Source organism: Papaver somniferum, chromosome 6 (genome assembly GCF_003573695.1).
Source record: "Papaver somniferum cultivar HN1 chromosome 6, ASM357369v1, whole genome shotgun sequence".
NCBI lineage: Eukaryota > Viridiplantae > Streptophyta > Magnoliopsida > Ranunculales > Papaveraceae > Papaver > Papaver somniferum.
In genome coordinates this window covers 114,567,831-114,583,464 of record NC_039363.1, presented here as the reverse complement: position 1 = coordinate 114,583,464, position 15,634 = coordinate 114,567,831, and the positions used below count along the sequence as shown (strand labels likewise).

The following is a 15,634-nucleotide window of genomic DNA, read 5'->3' as shown; positions in this document are numbered from 1 at the left end:
AAAATTGAACAAAAACAAACTTAAGAATAGACTAACTTTTAAGACTAACCACTCTATATATCAAAGTTGAAAGCAATAATTTCAACAGAACCTATAATAATCTACATTTGGCATTTCAATCCTAGGTAGACATTGAGGCTTTCCAATGTGAAGTTGTTTCACCTGCAACTAAAGAGGCACCCTTTTTTGCATTGTTGTCAGCAGAAAAATTGATCTCCCTGTAGCAATGTCTATACTTTATCTGACTGATTTTCCTCATAGCCATCATCCATCTCCCCCTAATAATCCAAGGCACTTTACCCTGAGAAAATTCTGTAAGCACTGTTTTTGAATGTGACACAATAATGATATTCTGCATATTCCATTGAATTGCTAGTTCTAAAGCACACATGACTCCATAAGTTGTGTTGTGATTCCCAAACCAAATTTTGCAATGATTCCTTGATCATAGTTTTGACACCATATGGTCCCAGTGATTCCCAAACCCCATTCATTCACTAATTTCAGAACTCTACATTTAAAATTCTGTACATTTGGCTTGACATCTTCAAAGAATCTCTTATTCTTTTAAAACCACAATTCTTTAAAATGATACAAGCAACAGTGATCCAGACTTGTTTAACAGAGAGCTATTCTTTGATGTACTTTTCCATATATCATCAAAAGATTTAATATGATTAAATTTGAAGATTAAGCATATCCACCTCCAAATACCAATACTGAAACTGCATTCCCACAGTAAGTGATGCATACTATCTTGTTCTTTCTCACAGATACAACACGTAAAGACTATTTCATACCCATTTTTAACCATGGTAGTATCATCTGTCTAAACTCCCTAAATGAGCTTCCACACATTACTAGCAATAGGAGGATGAAGGAAAGGTTTCCATGTGTACATGGACCAATTCACATATTGTTCTTTGTGCCTTAGTTTGTTTACTGCCTCTGGAATTGAAAATTCTCCTTTTAAGTTGCCTGTCCATATTAGTACATCTTCACTTCCAAGAATTCCTGTCAACCTAAGAGGTTGAATAATCTGTTGAAGATCAGTAGTACGAGACCACACTCCATCTAATAGCATATCTGAAACTTTTAAGTGAATATTGTCAGCTATATAAGAAATATATCCAATTTTATCAATTAGAGGACTATCACCAATCCAAGTATCAAACCAGACAGAGATTTTTGCACCATCATTAATGCTCCGTCTAATATTTTCTTTAAGAGCCTCTCAATCCCATTTCAAACCAGGCCACACTGAAGACAGTTGCCCCCTTGTACTCCACTGACCATTTTTATCCTTGTATTTAGCTTGAAAAAACAGTGCCCAGTCTTCTTTTGAATTATCAATCTTCCACATCATCTTCATAAGAAAAGCCATATTCACAACTTCAAGCTTTGGAATGCCTAAGTCACCTTCACTAAATGGAGTGCACATTTTTTTCCAAGAAAATTTAAGGTACTTTCTTGTATCCCAATCACTTGACCAGAGGAAGTTTCTTATGATCCTTTCACAAATATTTATTACAGATGTTGGCCATTTGTAAACATCCATATTATATACTGGTATACTGCATAGAACATATTTAATTAGCACCAACCTTTCTTGAAAAGATAATAATTTACCTTTCCAGGTATCTAGCTTCTTTTACATCAACTCTACCATTGGCCATACTGTTGAGACCTTCACTCTTCCAGCAATAAGAATAACTCCAAGATATTTTTCAGGTAATTCACTTCTTTCCATTTGAATCATGTCTTTAATCTGATCTTTCCTCAATTCAGAAGTACCATCTATGAACATTTTTCTCTTGTTTTTATTTATAATTTGACCAGAACATATTTGGTATTCATCTAGCAGCTTCATGAGATTTAAAATGCTTTTCTTAGCACCTTTACAGAAAATGAAAACATCATCTGCAAAGAATAAGTGAGTTGGATGTATACCTTTCCTTTCAACCAGTGGAGAGATTAAACCCTCATTCACCAATTGAGTTAATCTTCTGCTCAATGCCTCTTTCATTAAAACAAAGAGAATAGGAGATATAGGATCTCCCTGTCCCAAACCCCTTCCAACTGAGAAGAATCCACAAGGACCACCATTCACCATAACAGAAGTTTTTGCTGACTGAAATAATATATGAATCCATTCACACTATTTCTTTGAAAAACCAAATTTGTGCAAGACCTTAAAAACTCCCAGCTAACTGAATTATAAGCTTGAGATATATCAAGCTTAAGACCTACATTTCCACATCTTCTCTTCTTTTTCATTTCATTGATCATTTCAGAAGCTAGTAGGATCCGATCTTGAATGCATCTACCTTTGACATAATCCACTTGCTGAGGTGAAATTAACTTGTGCATAATTTTTCCCATTCTTGTAGATATAATTTTGGTTAAAATTTTGAAGCTGGCATTACTAAGACCAATTTGTCTAAATTCATTTGGATTTCTTGCACCTTCAGTTTTTGAAACGAAAACTAAGAAGTTAGAATTAAGACCTTTAGGGATAAACTTCCTTTTCCGGAAGAATTTAATGGATTCAACAACTTTTTTATGAATAACATTCCAACAAGCTCTATAAAAACATCATGAGAATCCATCAGGTCCAGGTTCACTATCTTGATCCATATCAAAGAGTGATGATTTAATTCCATTCTCATCTGGAATTGCCTCTAACATTTCCTGATCCTCTCCGGTAATCACTTCTGGAATGCCATCTAACATGCGCTCTACTACTTCCACTTTCTTAAACTTAGATTTGTGCTCAAAGTGTTTCGCCAATTCATCAACTATTCTTCCTTGATCAGAAATAATGTCCCCATTACTATCTTCCAACTCACTTATAATATTCATTGCTTGTCGAATTTTAAGATTTTCATGTAGAAAAACATTATTAGCTGCACCCTCTTTAATCCACATAATTCTAGATTTTTGATTCAGAAAAGTGTTCAGTTGTACTTCTTTGGAACTATACAAATTTTAAGCATTCACCAAAGTGTTAAGAGCTTCTTCATCAAATGGATTATTATCTTAACTGGTCATTGCTTCTTGTGCTTTAGCTTCAGCCTTTTTAACTTGCACATTTATATTTTCAAATACATTCCAATTCCATTCCTTAAGATCATTTTTTAACTTCTTCAATTTCTGCTGAAAAATAAAAGTTGGATCACCTTCTATTATCTCAGACCAACATTTTTCAACTACTTCCATAAAATTGGGGTGTGATATCCACATTTTCTGGAATCTCATAGGAGCATTTTGTTGTTTATTAGCACATCCTCCTCGCAAAGGAGCATGATCTGAGGCTACTCTCAAACCCACTTTATAACCCCAACCTTCAAATTTTTGTTACCATAACTGATTGAACACTTCCCAATCTAGATTACATAATATTATTTTGCTTTCATGTTGACAATTAGACCAAGAGTGTTGAAGACCAGTTTTAGGAGCTTGCATTAGTTCTCAAGTGTCTAAACAATCATTAATGTCCATCATTGCTCTTCTATTTGGATTCTTACCTCCAATTTTTTCCTCAGCTGAAGTAATAACATTAAAATCTCCTATGGCTAACCAAGGCAGATTCAAACCACTGATAACCTCCATCTCAGACCACAAGAACCTTCTCTGAACAACACCAACATGAGCATGTATACTAGAGATAAGAACACCACCAATATTAACTGTAATCATTTGACTGGACATTGACACCACTGAGGGAGTAGGTAAATTCTTGTTCCAAAATAACCATATATTACCCTTTTTATTTGAGATAGAATTATGAATTACCATGCTTTGCATACCTGGTAATGAAGAACTACAAACAACTTTAGGTTATGCAACCCATACTACTGAAGGATTAACCTGATTTATTAGATCCCATAATTTGTTTTGAGACCTGGCTCTTCTAAGGCCTCTTAAGTTCCAAAATAAAACTTTCAGTGTTTGGATTGGAGGTTTTTTGTGCCTCATTTTCCTTGATTTTTTCTAAAGTTGTACTTTCTTGGAATTTGAGTACTAGATGAGACTTGATTATGAGTTATATGTGCAAATGTTAAGTCTTTATTTCCAGTACTAGTGGAAGCAATTGAGGTAGGAGTTGAAGGCTTATGAACCACTTTAGACCAAGAAGTAACAAGAACCCTTTCATAAGAGACAGTACCATCTTTGTCATTAATGGATTTTACAATACTTTTTTCTATAGAATTTTCCTCAACTACTTTAAGAATTCTGGTTGGAGTAAGAATTTCTTGCAACTTCCTCTCCTTACTGGTATTCTCCAAAACCACTTCATCATCTTATAATGAACTAAACCTTCCATTTGTAATAAGTATCTCATTGTCTGACTGAGGATCACCAATATTTGTATTGATTTGAACTGTTGGAGGTGGACAAATATCAAAAGGCTATTTTGTTTCATCTTAGGACTAACAATTGCTTTCTCAACACTCCCAACAGATTATTCGGTGGGATGTTCTATAGAAGTACTCTTATTAAATCTACACTCAGATAATAAGTGACCAACACTTTGAACAAAATTTGGAAAGTTTATTAAGAACAATACCTTGTGAGAAACTCCCATATTTAATAATAATCCATAGTTTGTTTGGAATTGTCTTTGCAATATCTAATTCAACCAACACTTTTGCAGCATAATCACTTGCATATTTGAGAGTATCTTCATCAACTTTAACAGGATTTCCAATTGCATCATAGATAGTAAATAAAATTTTCTCATCCCAGTATTCAAGACTCAATCCTGGTAAAGAAACTCAAACCAGAGAATGAAAGGTCCTTTGATTTTCAGGTCTAAAGTTTGGAATCCAGCTTCTAGTTCTCAAAACTTGATCCTGAACATATTGTGAAAAAAACCTTTACCCAAAGGGATCAACGGACAATCACCTGTTAACTTCCACTGGTTTCTCAAAATACTCATTGCATCAGCAAATTTAATTCGAAGAAAATCCAATCTACCTATTAATGAAAATTTCCATGAATCATACCTATCATCACCCTTATCATCAATTAAAGTAATCGAAGGACATTTCTCAGTTGGTTCTGAGATATTTACAACCCTAGAACCACTTGCAGAATCTTCGTGAAGCATTTCACAATCCATGTTTTAATTCTGACGACTGCTAATGAAGATTCATTATTACCAGATCTATTTGAAAAACACCTAATTCACCTGAAACTGTAAATGGCAAGTGATTAATGAAGGAAGAGAATGATTGAAGATCGAGAAAATTTGGAACTAAGTCAGTCGCCGATTTGCAGAGCTCAACTCAGTCCGACTCTGATTTTTCCTTTTACCAATTATTGTTTTGAGTAATATTAAAGGTGAGTAGTGTTCACTGTTGAATTCTGAGGTGAGATTTCTCACCATTCAATGTGTGGAGTGGGGGACTATTGAGTTAGTCCTTTTAAAATTATTAGGAATCAGGAGAGATGAAAATTTAAACACAAACATGAATCCACAAAAGCAGATTTTTCATTACATAGAAGGCCCTCCTTCGTTTGTCAATATATGAAATGAAAAAGATCACAAAACTAATCTAGTTCTTCAAATGAACACTAAGCATAGTGTACACAGTTGATATTGGACTAAGAAGCACAACAATGGAGAGAACTTCACCGAACTTCTTAAATGGACTGGGTCGTGTATAACTATTGAGCTCATCTCTAACTCTTCTAAGACTACCACCATGGCTTCTCATCACTTTTGGAATCGGTAAATCTCGAAAGAGAAACGGAATCCTTTCCTCGAGATTAGGATCGACAATAATGACTCCACTAGCAGCAAGGACTTTAACACCGTCCGTTGATCTAATGAGTCCACGCATCAATTGTAGATACTCGCACACTTTACGTTGGTTTTTCCCGAAGTGCGTAATTTCGTATCTGATCAAGTTACTGAACAACCTATAAAGATGTTGCTCAGAATCTACTATGATAGGAGGGATGATTAGAGTTGCATTGAACATAACTTGCTTCAACTTAATTCCATTGATTCTTGTCCCTTCATCGGACTGAAAGATAATGCCTTCCTCTTTAAGCTCCGTTGCGCTCCTCACTGTTTGACGGACCACATCGTAAATATGGTCACTTCTACTTGTACTATCATCTTCTCCTGCAAATATGTAACCAACGCAACCATCTTTCTTGGGTTGATCAGATGACCCTGTCACTAATAGCCAAAGCCCGTGAAGGAGGTCTATAGGGACTTCTTTTAAAACGACCCTCTTCTTGGTTTCGGAGAACTTACTTTGAATTGCAAGCGTATTACCTCCAGTCCTCCGCCAGTGCAAATATTCAGCTAGAGAGGCAGTCGGAATTGTTATTGCTGATTTCGATGATGATACTCCACCAGAGTTATTGTCCTTGGTGCCAACAACGCACTGGGTTCGTCTTCGACTCGCGCGTCCGCTAACTGTCCTCTAGGAGGGAATCGACGGACTGAGCCAAAGGGTAGCAATCCCATGAAGTGTGCGTAGATACGAAGTCAAGCATTGTGAGACACGTCAGGTGGGATACATCTTGTTCCCCAGACATCAAGATCTCCGCTTCTCCGTACATCTACGACGATACAGGGACCTACATTGGCCAGCCCAACACAATCTTCATCTACGGAACCAAGCAAGTCAGATCGGATACCGTTGATGGCCGGGACGGAACATCGGCTCGATGGATTAAGTCTGGGAGGCTGTCCCGAACTGGACATCACCGGTCGGGCGGGATGTACGGGATAGGGGTGTCATCGGGGAGCGGACTAAAGCGGAGTATAAAAAACGAGAAGGAAAGCCGAACTATCGGCATCGCGAAGGGTCGAACGAAGAGTGTTCCCCTTGGCAACAAGGGCGCTTAGGCGGTCCTGCCACGCCGGCGGGACATCAAATGTCTGCAGCACTCACGGTCTAAACGGTGCGATTAGCTCACGCCCAAAACCACCCAACCCGAACAAAGGAATAAAGGGTCATTTTCACTCCACCAGAGCTATCCATCAAAGACGGAACTAGCAGGAGCTCAAATAAGACCGACCTTTCCAAGTCCATTGGTTGCTCCCATATCCCACCATTAACAACATCCTGAAAGAAACTTTGTTTCATGAGTTCCTTGAGAATTATTAGAGGAATTTGTTTACCTACCACAAAGATTGATGAAACTGCATCTCTTATCATGGATACTTTGTCGCCTTCAAGTTGTCCAAATACCGGATGATCTATAATGTGTTTAAGTTTTTTCTCACGACCAAGTACAGACAAAACTAATTGCAGCAAGAAACAACCATCGGAAATCATCATATGTAGATATTCGTTATCGCTGAGGTGATGGATTCCCGCGTCATCCTTGTAATAGAGAGCTAAAGCTTGGTTCTTCACCTTTCTCACCGCGCCAGCATAAAGTTTATATATATGTGTGTCGCTTTCTTTTACTGAATAGTAACTAAATCTGGTGTAACGACAACTGCTATTCGCTCTGCGAATGTGATTCCATGCAACTTCCTTTGTTGTCTTCCACGATGCGCTCTCGTGTTTATGGTAAAGGGGTCCGTAAGCAACCGTAATCACAACTTCTTGATTACCTTCTTCGTCATCACCGACAAGATCGTCAGTTGTTTTTTGTATTAGTTTGTGTGCGCATGTAGTTCTGCTTTTCAGTGGGGTACGATGCCATGCATAATTGGCGCCTATCAACGTTTGCGAGGGACTATCTCGCTTGCCTCTGAAGAGCCTGTTTTTAGTACGAAGAAAACTTTCTGTAACCAACATGCTGCTAGCTGTTCTTTAGCTACTTGTATTACGCAGTCTCGTGATGGGAGCAATATGAGAGGCTTTCCCTTAATGAGGCAAAACTAAATTTATGAACATCATGGATGCTACTCCTAAACGTCAATAAGGTTTGGTCTAGAGAATGTGTAGGTATGACTGAGTTTGAGTCCTTTTTGTTATTTAAATTTTTTTGATCCTGTTGTGATTGATGTTTGTCATCCACACTTCTCGTTGCCACTTTTTGTCCATATTAGTGGAATGCAGGAAAGTGGCAAATCTGCACCTTGAGTGAGAAACACATCGCATAATATGGTACTACTACTACTACGTACCAAAACCATAGCCATATGAAATACTGCAGCACATATCACACTTGAATCACCTAGGTAGATCTGCATTCAATACAAACTAGTACTTGGTACACCGTCAACTGACACATAGAACACTTGCAATTGAAAACTCGTTTGTTCTATTTCGTCTCAGTCACAAGCCCAACACTCATTGTTAGTTCAAAGCCAGTACTCAACACAAAAAGTATGCCAGCCTGCCCTAACAACGAGTTTTACATGGAAGTAGTTCGGTATCGCCCAGCTTACGAGCACAACAAACTCAGGCCATAAACGTAACCTTAGTCGCAAGTAGACCACGTATATCACTTCAAAAAGCAGCTTTGCACATGCAAAGGCAGTTCATCCAGGTCCATTTTTGTTATCTACACCGTGTTTTACAGCATTGAATAATAAAAAATGTACAGTATACTTAAGTTATAAGTAAAAACTTGAAAAAGGAGTTAGGCCAGTAGTTATTAGCTTCTGCGATGCTCTTTTGTTTTAGCAGGCTGATTGAAGTAGCTAGTCTGTCAGACTTGTAACTATGTCTTCTGTCTGGTGATTAGCATGAGCCATGTGGTTACAATTTGCATTTTGGAAGTGCATTAATTAGAAACAGATAGATTAATTGAACAGAGTATATTTCTCTCTTCATCTTTCAATCTTTTTGAACTAGTCTAATCGCTCATTATACCGTATGTCACCATGTCGTCCCCATGCAACCTTATCTTAAATATAGCAGATATTGTTTTAAGATGATGAATTTGGCCCTCAAAATAAAACCAATAAGTCCAAAAAGATTGATTTGCTTTTAATGATTCTCAACTAACTGATGGTTTAGAAAACATGATCGACCAAATACGGCCTGTTTTGAATTACGATATTTCAATATCTAACGACTTTACCGTTCTGTTAAAATAATTGTATTACAGCTTGAGTTCAGTTCTGCTCGAGCTCGTTTATGACCACGAGGGTGCCGTGCATCTTATCGCACAACCTGTGAGCGGTTTGATATTTGTCCCTATCGCATTGTCCCAAATTAAGATAGACTTATGAAAAAAGAGGCGATGGCAATCACACGTGAGAAGCGAAAAAATTCATGACCATTACCTAAAGTCATGTTCTCATTACCTAAACACGTGACCATTTGCGTGTTGCGAGGCAATTGAGTAGGTAATAAAGGCCATAATTATGGCGATACAAATACATATACCCGTACCTCTATACCTAAAACTCGACTTTTTGTCCACCCAACCACTAAAGTCCAACTACAAGGGGTTCTTGTATCTCCAATTGTATCCATGTATGTATAATTCGGCCAACTTGAGTGCAAAAAAGTTGGGAGTACTGTTGAGTGTTGATATTAGGTGAATTTCTACCTAACTGATTTAAGGTTTTGAGTACAAGTAGCCTGGCTGTAGGCTTATAGCTCTACTGTAGAGCTACCTATTCTGATTTGGATATGTAACCTCATGTGGGACTGGTTATTTCAAAGGGTTTGCCACTTATTAGGTGTTTGGATGTACACCGAGAAATTGTTTTTGTGGTTTCTGAAAGTCGAAAAATCAAGAGTTAGTTTGATAATAATTTTTCAGAATAATTTCTAAAAATAGAAAAGTCAGTTTTTTGTGAAGCAAAATAATTTTGCTTCTGAATTCTGCTTCTCACTTGGTTTTTCAACGGATGTACGCACCAGTTGGTAATGCATTAGATTATTGCATTTCCCTATCCATCCATATCTTATAGCACGTATTTGGTGGATTATTAGGGGGATGTGAAATACGTACAATAGGAAAAGACACGGAAGTAACCAAGTTGGTATAAATATAAGAAGAAGTACTGCCCCTCCTCCATGAATAATAAGAAGAATAAAGAGAGTCACGAGGATAAGTTGTTGTCACATAAAAGAGCAATCACTTGAAGACACGACCGAGAAGAAAGAAGGTAGAAAGTGAGAGGATGGGAAGAAAGAGTTATTAGAGTTTGGTAGGTTGAAGGGCTCAACCCCATGTGAGTAGTGGGCCGCAATAACACACTAAATGACACAGTGCCATCCTTTTTTGCAAAGTAGCTAGGACTGAGACTCTAGCTAGGAGGAGAGTAGAAGAAGATAGCAACAAAAAGACCTTCCTACTTTCACCCTATTCCATCCCACTCCTTCATTGTCGAAACTGTTTTTCTCCAACCACTATAACTTTCTAGATGTTAAAAGAAAAAAATGATGTAACATTGAACAATTTTATTGATGAAATTTTAGTATGTTTCGATTTCTAAAAGTTGTAAAACAAAATGTTAAATATATAAACTTTCAGAACGATTTTTGAAATTGAAAGGTTAATTTTTAGTGAAGCCTACTTCTGATATACAAACACATTGTAAAATTGTTTGAAGGCACTACCTACTGTTCAAAATTATACACAAAATTGGTTAAAAAGACCAAAATCAATAATTCCTGGGTGAAATGAACAGTTAGATTTTGATATTGTTTAAATGGACAAAAATGTAAAAATAGGCAGGATGTAACCAGTTTCATCGTGCCCATTTTCAAATATTTTTTCTTATTTTTAATTTACACAGGATGTATCCAGTTTCATCCTTGCGATTTTTTAAATTTAAGCTAGGATGAAACTCATCCTTACTATTTTTTTTTGGCTATTTCACCCAAACTATTTTTTACTCGTCCATTTGAACCGTGATTTAAAAATATTTGGACAAATGACCCATTTTCCGAAAATTATATAGGAACCATATTTTTTGATAAATTCTTATCAAAATCTCTTTTCGCATAACAAGGGTGCAGAGTTTGGAATTCCATAATAAAGTCAATTATTTCTAATATCTAGAAAGTAAATTATGTTTTATAGTAATGTCATAAATAAATAAATAAATGGAAAATGGGTCATTTGTCCAAATATTTTTAAAACATGGTTCAAATGGACGAGTAAAAATTATTATAAGTGAAATGGACACCAAAAAACTAGCAAGGATGAAACTGAATTCATCCTGACTTAAACTTAAAAAAATGGCAAGGATGAAACAGGATGCATCCTGATGTAAATAAAAAATAAGAAAAAGTATTTAAAAATGGGTAGGATGAAACTGTTTACATCCTTGCTATTTTTACATTTTTGTCCATTTAAACAATACCAAAATGTAAATGTCTTTTTCACCCAGAAATTGTTAATTTTGGTCTTTTTAACCAATTTTGTGATAAAAAAATTATATCTGGTTTATATCCATATTTATTGAGAATGGCTAGAAAATTACACAAGAGTAATTTTTCGAAAATTAAAAGAGAAAAATTGACTAGCTAAACCCAAATACACCAGTTTTCGTTTTAGGATATAGAAATTCAATATTATTGTACATATTTTTTGTTCATTTCTTTATTGATAAACGAAATTACTTTTTTGGTGATTTTTTTTCTTTTTTCTGACGAGTACAGAAAGATCTAGCCTCTTTAGTGAGCAGATTCGCTGAAGTGGTGCCTATTCTATGAATAAACAAATATCTCTGAAAATGAGAGAGAAGAACTCGTACCTTTCAAATAGTCCATCACATTTTGCAGTGCGCTTCCAAAAAAACTCAATAGTATTGTGCATTTCTTTCTGATAAACAAAATTATTTTTTTGGTGATCTTTTTCTTTTTCTTAATGATACAAAAAGATGAAAGAGTATCTAATTTTTGTTATATATACTTACATAGGATTTTATTTTTTTGATGGGTCAAATAGAAATTCCATTGAAAAAAGGCATTTAAGGGGATACCTTAACCCAATAATTACAACCGAACAAAAAAGGGGAACCGAAAGGGGATTCGGATACCCAAATAAAAACCACATAAAAAAATAATTTATGACGGAGACCGGCAAAATGTATCTCACAGAGAAATCACTGTATTTACCGTAAGCCCCAACATTTTTGTATTTGATTCGGCCCAATAAAACGCTTGCAATTTGATATCTCTAATGAGGCTTGCCAAAATTTTCTTTTTGTTTTCGAAGGTTCTTGCCTATGTTATTTCTTAATAACATAGGCGAGAATATTATGCTTCAGTTTACTTATATTTGCCTATGTTATTTCAAGTGATTCCCCTTGTTGAGCAAAACTCAAACAGTGGTGTGATCTTCATAGGATAATTTTCAAAAAAGAAAGAAGGGATCTTTTAATTATTAAAATCGTTTTCATATTCTTAGAAGGAAAAATTTATCATTATTTAATATTTAAAACTCTATTTAAAGAAATGATTAGGTATGTAGCTTAAACTAAATGTTGCTTAATCAATGATGACTCAACCTGGCTCTATCATTTGAACAAGAAACCCCTCCTCCGGAGGAAAAAAATGAAATGGAACCATAATAAAACTATTGGCATCAACTTCTTAGCTAACTTTGGTCATCATCAATAAAATATAAGAGATTTTGAAACATTAAATTGATTAATGCTTAATTTGGTATCTGATACCAACCACACGCAATAATGTAACAATATAAAATGATCAATGGTATATACTAATGCTCATATATGACGTACAGATATATGTAGCCAAGCTATATACTCTGTAGATTTTAATTTTATTTTATATTTTCTTTAATCAAAACGATATGTAGTCTTTGCTCTACAGATGAATACTGTATAGTATCATATAATTCCCTAGAGCAATATATATAATTTTGTGTTTGTTGAGATTATGTACGAGCAAATAGCAATGTCCTAAAGTTGGTACAACCAAACTAATAATGATCAATGTAGCTCTATACGCTCGACACATACTCACCTGTACAACAAAGTTCATTTTATTTGGTAAGAGCAAACGGAACAAAATTATACACAATACACAAAGTTATAAACATGAAATTGTGAGATAAACGTGAGAATAACCGTATCAGCGGAAATATCAGGATCGAGAGGAAAAAAAACTTCAAAGCAAAAATGTTTTAGTATGGAATCTTATCAGTTGTACATCCAGATCATTCATTCGACAAGTATGGAATCTTATAAATGAAATTAAGGTCTTAAAAGAAAATTTATCTTTTCCGGGTCCGTCCCTGATCACACGTAAAGTTGATTAGCTTCACTATTGTTGATCTTTTTCTCTTTTACCTTGTTAGGCCATGGAATTTTAATGCGGGGAGGTTGTAGGACCTACCTAGATAAGACATGCACTAATGACAAGGAAAGCCTCCTATAGACTTCATTCTCAACTCTGTGACCTGTGTTGATGGAAAAACTAGCAGGAAAATGTCCATTAGGACGCTCCAGGTTAGTTGTACTGCTGTATGCCTCACCACACAGTCTCCTCCCGCAGATGGTCGGGGAGGAACGGATATTCAGCTTGTTTATTTTATAGCAACCAGCAACAAAGTTTAAGGTTTTAGTATTTCGTGGATGACATTTCTTTCATCTTCTGGTGCACATTTCATTGGCTTTGCTGAGTAGATGCATAAGAAAAGAATATAGTATCAAATAACTAATCTGTCATACTCGATGTCGCGTATGAATAATTCAGTAGTTTTGATTATCTTTGTGTTAATTAAATTCTTCAATTTTCTTAAACTAGAATGAAAGGTTCTCTATATTGGCATTGGTAAATAAAGATTCTTGTTGCGGTTGTTTACTGCTAGCTTTTAATTAATTACTGTGAATTGAGGACATCCATTTTCTATCTATGATCCCACTTTTATTTATAGGCTCAACAGATCACCACCCAATCTCCGAAAACACCTTTCTCACCAACTCGCATCTAGAAGCATTTAGTTTCTCTCTCTTTCTCTACAAAAGTCTATACCTTTATAAATGCAAATCTTAAGGACTTAAACAGGGCCAGTTTCTGACTCTTCTGATCACCACCACCACAACTGCCACCATCATCATCATCACTAACAACAACAACAACAAAAACTAATAGGTCTTATAAGTACTCCCAGTAGAGTACTTCTACTGGTTGTATTATTAACAACACTTGGTGCTGGTGCAGCTACAACAGTTGAGAATTGAATTACATGGGGAGATCACCTTGTTGTGAGAAAGCTCACACAAACAAAGGAGCATGGACAAAAGAAGAAGATGATAGACTTATTGCTCATATTAGAGCTCATGGTGAAGGTTGCTGGAGATCTCTTCCTAAAGCTGCTGGACTTCTTAGATGTGGGAAAAGTTGTAGACTTAGATGGATTAATTATTTACGTCCCGATCTTAAACGTGGAAACTTCACTGAGGAAGAAGATGAATTAATCATCAAATTACATAGTCTTCTTGGTAACAAGTAAGTAGTTCATTTCTTTACAGACCTTCTTATACAAAAAAAAAAAAAAGACCAGTTTTCTTTTTTGTGTATTTCCTGAAGAATTTAAATTTCTTTGTTTATTTGATTCTTATCATCTGTGATTGTTGTTTGTTTTTGTTTCTTGTTACTATAGGTGGTCACTTATAGCAGGAAGATTGAAAGGAAGAACTGATAATGAGATTAAAAATTACTGGAACACACATATAAGAAGAAAGCTTATGAGTAGAGGAGTTGACCCTACAACTCACAGACCTATCAACACTACTACCAATATTATTGATTCATCATCTGTATCTGATCATCATGGTCAAGTTAAAACTATATCATTTTCAACTAGTAAAGAAGAAGAACAAGTAGTAGAAGAAAAAGATGTGGAAGATATTGAAGAAAAGATGAATAAAATTGTTCAGGGATTTGACAGTCACAAGTTTAATAATCATCATCATCAGTACTATAAGAAGGAAGAGAAGAAGATCAACAGTATTACTACCATGGTCATGACTCAGGATCATAACCTACAACCAAAACTAAAATGCCCAGATTTGAATCTTGAGCTTAGAATCAGTCCTCCATATCAGAACCCTGCTGTTAAACCATTATTGATGAAGAGTACTACTCTTTGTTTTACTTGTAATTTAGGGTTACAGAATAAATCAGGGTGTAATTGTAGTGGTAATAGTTCTACAAGTAGCATCAATAGTAGTGGTAGCAGTGGAAATAATGAGTTGTTAGGGCTTAGTAGTGGAATTTTGAGTTTTAGAAGTTAATTAATTAGTTTGTATAGGTAATTATAAATGAAATTAGGGTTTGATTAAAACCTTTTTATGATTAATTAATATATAGCTTATAAATGAGAAAAAAGAAAAAGATGAGGTTGTTATTGTATTTATATTTATAGACCTTTGTGGCTCTTTTTTCCACTTGTGTTGTTAAAATTTGTGTGATCAGATACCAACATCAGCAGTATCAAATTGCTTGGGGTACCAATCCCTTTCCAATATGTATTTTGTCCTATATATATTGATACACCCCCAAGTAGTTTGGAACCCCTATTAGCAATCTTAAACAACAACAATATATATATATATATGATAAGTACTATGTTTACATGTGGAATGAAATTCTAATGGTTTAGTGATCTAGAAAAAATAAATTTACAAAAATAAAAATTAACATTTTATTTATAATCCATGAAATTAATGTTTTCAACAAAAAAAAATCCTACAAAACAAGAAGTTTGGTGT

The 15,634-nt window shown here is 35.3% G+C and overlaps 2 protein-coding genes across 2 annotated transcripts; one reads left to right on the top strand and one right to left on the bottom strand.

Annotated features, from left to right (window-relative positions):
* Nucleotides 1-838: 838 nt before the first annotated feature.
* LOC113291343 lies at nucleotides 839-2,382 on the bottom strand. Its single transcript, XM_026540889.1, has 4 exons — nucleotides 2,251-2,382; nucleotides 1,656-2,131; nucleotides 1,252-1,574; nucleotides 839-1,113 (listed from the first exon to the last, which is right to left on the bottom strand). The coding sequence occupies exons 1-4, from the start codon at nucleotides 2,380-2,382 to the stop codon at nucleotides 839-841; spliced, it is 1,206 nt and encodes a 401-aa protein (XP_026396674.1).
* Nucleotides 2,383-13,840: 11,458 nt separating this feature from the next.
* Nucleotides 13,841-15,287, top strand: LOC113288937 (myb-related protein 308-like). Its single transcript, XM_026538097.1, has 2 exons — nucleotides 13,841-14,369; nucleotides 14,524-15,287. The coding sequence occupies exons 1-2, from the start codon at nucleotides 14,107-14,109 to the stop codon at nucleotides 15,155-15,157; spliced, it is 897 nt and encodes a 298-aa protein (XP_026393882.1). The 5' UTR covers nucleotides 13,841-14,106; the 3' UTR covers nucleotides 15,158-15,287.
* Nucleotides 15,288-15,634: the final 347 nt, after the last annotated feature.

What these genes read in the sequence shown, in the direction of transcription:
- LOC113288937 (XM_026538097.1), top strand. Translation starts at nt 14,107, where the DNA reads ATGGGGAGATCACCTTGTTGTGAGAAAGCTCACACAAACAAAGGAGCA. An exon ending in CATAGTCTTCTTGGTAACAA is followed by an intron (nt 14,370 to 14,523) that starts GTAAGTAGTTCA and finishes TTGTTACTATAG; the next exon opens with GTGGTCACTTATAGCAGGAA.
- LOC113291343 (XM_026540889.1), bottom strand. Translation starts at nt 2,382, where the DNA reads ATGGGAAAAATTATGCACAAGTTAATTTCACCTCAGCAAGTGGATTAT. An exon ending in AGAAGAGAAGATGTGGAAAT is followed by an intron (nt 2,132 to 2,250) that starts GTAGGTCTTAAG and finishes ATATTATTTCAG; the next exon opens with TCAGCAAAAACTTCTGTTAT. An exon ending in ACTGTCTTCAGTGTGGCCTG is followed by an intron (nt 1,114 to 1,251) that starts GTTTGAAATGGG and finishes TTTCTTATATAG; the next exon opens with CTGACAATATTCACTTAAAA.